Source organism: Cyprinus carpio, chromosome A17, assembly GCF_018340385.1.
Source record: "Cyprinus carpio isolate SPL01 chromosome A17, ASM1834038v1, whole genome shotgun sequence".
NCBI classification, from domain to species: domain Eukaryota; kingdom Metazoa; phylum Chordata; class Actinopteri; order Cypriniformes; family Cyprinidae; genus Cyprinus; species Cyprinus carpio.
Window position 1 is genome coordinate 4,099,320 of NC_056588.1, and position 8,276 is coordinate 4,107,595.

At 34.8% G+C, this 8,276-nt stretch overlaps 1 protein-coding gene across 1 annotated transcript; it reads right to left on the reverse strand.

Moving 5' to 3' along the window:
- Nucleotides 1-3,535: 3,535 nt before the first annotated feature.
- LOC109105126 (cofilin-2) lies at nt 3,536-8,139 on the reverse strand. The gene is made up of 4 exons (XM_019118470.2): nt 7,989-8,139; nt 5,746-6,053; nt 5,149-5,225; nt 3,536-4,429 (listed from the first exon to the last, which is right to left on the reverse strand). The coding sequence occupies exons 1-4, from the start codon at nt 7,989-7,991 to the stop codon at nt 4,317-4,319; spliced, it is 501 nt and encodes a 166-aa protein (XP_018974015.1). The 5' UTR covers nt 7,992-8,139; the 3' UTR covers nt 3,536-4,316.
- Nucleotides 8,140-8,276: the final 137 nt, after the last annotated feature.

The following is an 8,276-nucleotide window of genomic DNA, read 5'->3' on the forward strand; positions in this document are numbered from 1 at the left end:
TGAGTAACTTTGTCCTCAGGTGAAATCTTGTGACTCTGCAACATGCAATAACACACTGATATGCCCTCAGCAGGTCATGTTGCACTGCAATAGACACAACAATTCCCCTGCAAAGCAACCAATCAAACTGTTCATTTCACCAAAATGCCCATGAAATGTTTACTGATGAATTTATTGTTACTGTTAGTGTACTGTTTGAGTAAATCATAACATAGTTCCTATATGCCAAAAATCTTTTTTTACTTAGAATATTGTAACTACATTATCAACATCGCAACTCCTCTCTCCTCACATTCCTTTCATCCCAGGAATAGTTCACCTAAAAATTAAAATTTTAACCTCAGGCCATCCAAAATGTAGATGAGTTTGTTTCTTCATCAGAACAGATCTGGAGAAATGTATTGTTAGCCGTCAGTATTTCAGTATTTCACACCACTCCAGTCCATCAGTTAATGTCTTGTGATGTGAAAAGATGGGTTTGTTTCTTGTAAACACTCAGCATTAAGGCATTTTAATTGTAAACGGTCACTTTTGGTCAAAATACGAGTTATTAATCCGTAATAACGCTTCCTCCAGTGAAAAAGTCCATCCCCTGTTGTCCTCTCACATCAAAATTCACCAACATATTTGTTTTGAACTGTTTTGGACTGTTTTCTCTTGTAGATGGTGCTTGATCTGTCCAGATTTCACTCCTGATTCAGGACTCTTAACGAGAAGGAACGTTTAAAGTAAAAAATGTTGTAATGATGGATTTGTTTTCTTATAAACACACAGCTTTTCGCTTCACAAGACATTAACTGATGGACTGGAGTGGTGTGGATTATTGTGATGTTTTTATCAGCTGTTTGAACTCTTATTCTGACGGCACCCATTCACTGCAGAGGATCCATTGGTGAGCAAGTGAAGGAATGTTAAATTTCTCCAGATCTGAAACAAACTCATCTGCATCTGTCCTGAAGGTGAGTACAAATTTTTGGCTAAACTAAACTACCTTTAAATAGATCTTCAGTTTAAATGAGAAGGAACGGCTAAGCCAGTGAAATGTTTTTAACAACATGTCACTCATTCTCACGTGCTTTGCAGCAGCAAGCTATCAATACTCAGAGCGCGGTGGATACACCCTTTCACTGCACCGAATCTAGAGGAAGGTCATTTGTTTATTTTCAGACTCAGAGATTCAGGGCTTACATGAAAGGCACTTTGTTTCATGCAGCGGTGGACATAAAAGCTCTGACTAATAATAGTTGAAAATTTTGATTGATCTGAAAAGATTGCAACTAAATAAACTAAATCATTTTCTTGCTGTCTGCATGGTGCCTTTAAAGTAAAGATTGTTCTATTTTTACAAGTACTGATACTTAATTATGTATCATTGACAATGCATAATAATGGGTCATTTTGTTTTAATAATTTTAAAATTTAGCAAAGCAACTAATACAGCGTTGTTATTAATTAAAGGAAATGTTTCTTGAGCATCAAATCAGCATATTAGAATGATTTCTGAAGGATCATGTGACACTGAAGACTGGAGTAATGATGCTGAAAATTCTGCTTTGTCATCATAGGAATAAATTACATCTTAAAATATATTGAAATAGAAAAGTTATTTTAAATTGTAATAGTATTTTTTTCTATATTTGGTGAGAATAAGAGACATGAAACATGGCAAAATCTTACCGACCTCAAACCTTTGAATGGCAATGTAGCTAAAGAGATGTTTGTGTGAGAGTTTATAATTAAACAAAATTATTTTCTGATTTCTGATACTAATGACAGATCAATATATCATTCAGGCCAATTAACTGGTGGATACTTTTACTATTTTGAGATTACTGCATCGGTTGATAACCAGTGTGTCAGTTCCAAGGTAATAATAAACATAAGTAAACAATATATATATATATTTTTTTATATATAATACATTTAGTATATAATTAATTTAATAATTTTTTGTAATTCGTTATTCATTTATTATTAGTAATTTTATGTAAATACCATTTGCTATCAATGAACTCTCTAGATTATTGTCATTTGCCATTGAAAACCTCAATTTAGGTGAATATCAGTCTATATCATATCATATCCAGGTCTGCACCCCCAAAATACACGCCTACATGCACAGAGAACTAGTTTCATAAGAACTACTAGAAATTTCCCAGGGGAGACAGCATTGTGTTCACTGAACCATAATCAACAGCACAGATGAAGGCCAGTACTTTCCTTCTCCAAGAGCTCTTATGGCAGGGATTTTTAGGGATTAGATTTGTAACAATCTACACATTGTATTTTAAAATGGTCTGTGATATTTGAGAGCAGCCCCCTAAGTTTTTCACTGAAACAGAGACCTTTCTTTTCATTGGTGCTACTCCACTGAAGAGTGAAAACCGCTCTTTATAACCGCTGCCCAGTCTGTCCACCAGCGTCCCTTTTGTAGCTCTTTGCAAGCATGTTCAGTTTTGCCATTTGTGGACAACGATGACAAGACACAAAAGCATGCTGGCCATAAATAGCGCCGAGCAGCAGAGGATTGCTCCCTGCCTGCGGATCAAATTCTCCAAAGGGAAAAGCAGCCACTGGCCTCAAGCCCAGATCTACTGCAAGACCCCGCTCATAGAAACGGCCCGGCCTGTAAGAAGTAATGAAGGAGGCTCATTTCAACTTTATTAAGTGCTTTAAGACAGCGGCTGCCCCAATATAAAAATGTATGTAAATGATTTTGCAACGCTTTACTGATTGATATGAAAGAATCAGAATGCCTAAAAAAGCTTAACCAAATACTAACAAACCATTCAGTAAACAGAAAATGAAAGTTTGTCGAGAAACTTTAAAAATTGCCTAAAGCAGATTTAAAAAGTTTGTATTGACCTTTTTGTATATGCGTCAAAGACTAAAAAGGGCATAAGCATAAAAACAAAAAGTGTAATACTGCTTTCTTGTTTTTTTTTTTTTAAGTTTTCTGTTTAATTTAAATGCAATTTTGTTTTTCCGAGCAAAAAATAAATATCATACATTTTTCTCTGATTTACAGAAGACACCCATTGAAGTGACGTTCAGTGTAATGTTATTTTAATGTATATTTATTTTAAGGAATTTGTTTTTGAGATATTAAATGTCTTATTACTTTCACCCCAAATACTAATTAGTTCTAATTTTACATTTTTAAAATTTGCCACTATCCTAGGTTTTGCCCATTGATCAGTAATAATTTTTTACTCTTTTAAAACAATAAAATTTAATATGCTCCCTTATTCTTTTATATATTTTAATATGTACAATAATGAATAAGCATGTCTGAATTTTTACATAAATATGGTGTTACATTGAATAACAATGTAAAATTATTTCAACCAAATTTTGACATTTTATTCTCCAAAAACTTGTTTAAAAGTAGACACTTTACTTACATTTAATCTGCTTTCTATAGCTATAAAATCACTTTTGGAAATTTTGACCTTTGTCTTTGACCCACATCTATACAGCATTACCGGATAGATGGATAGATTTAAATTTGTTTAGAAGTTGTAAGGATTTTGATACAACATTTTATTTCAAAGTGGCACCTTCCTCAATCTCAAAAACAATGTTTCACTTCAGGCTGCAAATATTGCCATCTTTACAGATAATATTGTGTTTTCATGTAGTGTTAAAAAAAAAGATCATTCCAAGCAGCTCGGCCTTCACGTTCAGAGGTGCGTTTGAATCAAACGCTGCAATGGAAGAGTTCAGAACCCATCTGTTTATGTCCATATGCGTAACAGGAATCAAAACTGTGGTAACTTCTATTCCGGGCTGACAGACAAAGAAATTCCAAAGTCCTCCTTCAACTGGTAGTGTAAAAACCAAAAGTGCTTTGTTTATCTGCATTAACTTAATGTGTTCGCCGTGTCAAAAGAGCCAAATTAGGTAGAAGAGTTCAAATAAATAGTTTCAAACGTGTAAAGTGCTTGTTAACGCATTGCTGTGAGGCATGAATATACAGCATTCTCATATAGTTCTCTTACAGCATAATAGCATATCTCTGTGAATACATCATAAAGATATCAACTCTTAATATCTGCTCATCCAAGCTTTCTACTGTTGTTTGGCAAAACACATAGAGGGAGACAGCAAGTTCTTTGGGGACGTATAAAAGCTAACTGCAAAAGTAAGCTAGCATTCAACTGGTAGATTTTTTCTTACATATGTTAATGAGATCTCTTTAATGTGGAAAAAAAAGGAAATAAAGACAAACTAGGATTATTCCTTCATGATCATATGATAGAGACAGCTGCTAAGATGAAAGCGTGTGGAATCCAGATGGCACATGGCTGTTGAGTTTACAATGGTCTCCCCTCCAGCGATACGACCACATTTCCGCCCAACTTCTCTGCCAGGGTTGAGCGGTCCTGAATGTCGTCTAAACCATTAACCTGCCATTCGTGTTTGATACCTGAAAAAGGACACGATTGCATATGATTTCAAAATGTGGAGTGTTTTGTTTCAATGTGAATATAAAGTTACGTGTGCTTTCTTTGTTCCTGATCTTACTGGGATTGATTCTTTAATGTATAACATATGTGACCCTGGATCACAAAACCAGTCTTAAGTGTCAGTTTTTCGAAATTAAGATTTATACATCATCGGAAAGCTGAATAAATAAGCTGCCCATTGATGTATGGTTTATTAGGATCTGACGATATTTGGCTGAGATACAAAATTCTGGAAGCTGAGGGTGCAAAAAAAATTAAATACTCAGAAAATCGCCTTTGAAGTTGTCCAAATGAATTCTTAGCAATGCATATTAGTGATCAAAAATTAAGTTTTGATATATTTATGGTATTCAATTTACAAAATATATTCATGGAAAATGATCTTTACTTAATATTCTAATGATTTTTGGCATAAAAGAAAAATCGATAAATTTGACCCATACAATGTATTTTTGGCTTTTGCTAAAAATATACCCCAGCAACTTAAGACTGATTTTGTGCTCCAGGGTCACATATATATATATAGTTTGTTTGGTTATTTGTTGTCATATCTGTTACAATATCATACATTTCTTGGAAGAATGTATTGACCAATCATCACTCAGGACCCAGCATCCAGATACTATCTGTTTTATAAAAATTCATTATGGGTATTCTTAGTGAATATGACTGTACTCACCTGTAAACTTCTTCTTAATGGCATCTTTCGAGCTAGCATAAATCATCTTGCTTTTTAACGGCGCACCTTCAGGGGCCCTATAATCAAAAATAGCAGTGCACATGCTAACATCAAAGAAAAATTAACTGACGTGTGTTAGAGGATAGAGGAATTGAAAAGCAACAAATAGCAAGGTTATTATTATTAACTGAAGCTTTTATATAGATGGAAACAATATTTACAAGCCTGACGTTAAACTATCAGTGTATTCTGGGAAAAAAAAACAACCAGCTAGACAAGTGACGTCTGGTTTGACAGGTACAATAACTGATCAGAGTTCACTTGCTGGCTGGATTTTCTGGTACTGATACAATGTTGTATGTATTGCCATAGGTAGAGCTAACAAATTCTAAGACAAAAATAAATCAATTTGGAACTAATGCTTAAAAAAATACAAATTTAAAATCAAATTACAAAAATGCATGATTAAATGCATAAAAAATAAATGCATAAATACATTTCAAAATGAAAAAATAAACAAATAAAACATGTATTTTTAAATTATCTGTAATTATTATTTATTATTATCTGTAATAATTATTTTGCCAGACTACGTACCAAAATATAAATACCAAGTCTTCTTTCTTGGACTCTTTAGTTTCATAAGTGGCATCGTATAAGCCGTATCTGCAGTCATTGAGAGGAAGGAGCTTCACGAAGCAGGCGTAGGGGTCATCAACACTGTCTCCAATGTCTCCGACTAAGATCTGGTTGCCCTCCTCTACGACGATCTTCTTCTTGTCGTCGCTGAGGCAGAACAGCACTGCCTTTTTGCGCTTTTTCACCTCGTCTGAGGTCGAAGACTTCCGTACTTTCATGTCATTGAAGACTTTGATGACTTCATCACTGACTGTGACACCAGAGGCCTGCGATGAGGATGAGATTGAGACGGTTGAGATGAAAACAGCAGTTCTACAAGTCTGTGGATCCATACTTGGATATCCAAACTCTCCAACAGCCAAGTTAATAACATGATAATGCGCATCTATAGTAAAAATAACTACTGTATGAATCTACCAGGCAATATTAGAGGTAACAAGCCATGAGATTTGGATCACCTCACTGGCATTGAGTGATCCAGTGCTGCTCACAAACCCTGACTCTTGCCAGCTGGTCTGTCACTACAAGTCAAATCTCTCACTCCCGGTCGAAAAAACTGGCTGCAAAGCCAAGTCATAGCGGGGTGCCTGGGCCACGATACATTTATGACAGCTCCTCCTGGGACTTTTTAAAGACATTTGGATTCATGATCAATGACACTTCACCTTCAACACAAATGAGGCCCCTGGAAGGTTGAACTGAGCATTAATCCATTGAAACAAAACAGTGATTAATGTTAAATTCAATTCAAGTTTATTTGTATAGTGCGATTGATTTCACGATGCAAATCGTTGCAAAGCAGCTCTACAGAAAATTAGCTTATCAGTGGTGACTGTCTCAAGTTGATGTCCATATGGCAGAAATGTACGGTAACGATCAAGCAGTTAGTAAATGTCATGTTATCAAACAGACGGTGAACACTATTAACTTGGATATATTCTTTAGATATAATTAACTACTCCAACTGCACTGTAAAAAATTAATTAATAATACATCGTCTTGTTTTCCAATACAAATATTTAAAATTCTTAATTTAAGCTAAATTTACTTGAGAAGCAAAATACCTTTAATATTTTTCTATATTCAGAGTTTATTTTTTCCAAGCAAAAACTCAAAATAATTAAGAAATGATAGTATAGCAAACTAAATAATATCACCCTAGTTCCTTACTAGTACCTACTCCACTTTAACTATTAACTATTCAATGGATATAAGCAGCATTTGATTTTTCTTTAATTTCTAGAGAAATTTATTTTGTACTTATTTATAATATCTAGGAAAATGGCTACTTGATTGTTGAATTTAAAAACAAATACTAGTAAGACTAAAAAGTTACTATCATGAATTGAAATAAATTCTATTCAGAATATATAAAGAACAAAGAGACACTTATAATTAATTATAAATAGATTTTTTTTTAAAAAACAACTATTATAAATTACAAATATTATATATATTAGTAACAACGTTTAGTAGGCTAGTGAGAAAAAGTACTGAATATGTAATATCATTAAAAACGTAATTAGTGAATTTGTAATATATTCAATATTTATTAAACAACTAATGTCAACTATTGTAACGGTTACAAGTATCGTAATTACTGGTAAGTGTGAAGTAGTTAACAGTAAGTTAAATCAGTGGTGGCGCATGCGCACAGACGCGCTTTGAGCAGCTGGTGTTGAGCTCCGACTCTCGCTCTCTCTCTCACACCATGGCCACTAAATCCTACTGAATCATGAACAAGTGCCCCAATTCACTCCCCAGGACACACAACAGACATCTGACAGCATGCAACGGCATAACCGTTCTGATTATATTCCTATGACTCCATCGATTCAGCTCCGATCATTTATTTATTTCTCCAGCGCCAGTGAGTAAAAGTTGGAGAGGCGCGCTCAGAGTGATTAAAGCACCGGCTAAAATTAGCTTAAAATGGCCGTCTCGAGCTCCAGGCCTGAGACAGAGATTCATATTAAACTAAAACCGATTTCAGTAACCACAAAATAAAATTAGAGCCGAATAAAGCTTTATATTCTTCAACCGGAGCGCATACAATCACGGACCTCGCCGCGTCACATTCCTGCCGGAGCTGAAAACGTGACAGTTGCGAATCAAAAGTTTGACAAAGTGTTTCAAAATAACATTGTAACATCTATCATGAATTGAGAATGAACGACGTGTGACAGAAGACCTGTGCTTACCATGCTGTCCGACGCGATGGATCAATAAACGATTATTTTCTTGGTACTTCTATCAGGGAATGTGAACAGCCGAGACAGTGCGAGTGTGTGTGTGTGTGTGAGAGAGAGAGAGAGAAAAAGAGAGAGAGAGAGAATCACTGCACAGCCGCAGAGGAGGGCTGCTCAAGCATATGCACTGTCATTGGGACACTTGGTAATGAAATGGACAAATATGTGCCACCAGAGAAACCATACATTTGAATTACAACTTTGCATAATATCGTTTAAAACAACAATCACTAAAATGTA

Coding starts and splice junctions, on each gene's coding strand:
- LOC109105126 (XM_019118470.2), bottom strand. Junction 5,226..5,745: donor GACTTGGTATTTATATTTTG/GTACGTAGTCTG, acceptor TTTTGATTATAG/GGCCCCTGAAGGTGCGCCGT. Junction 4,430..5,148: donor CATTAAGAAGAAGTTTACAG/GTGAGTACAGTC, acceptor GTCCTTTTTCAG/GTATCAAACACGAATGGCAG.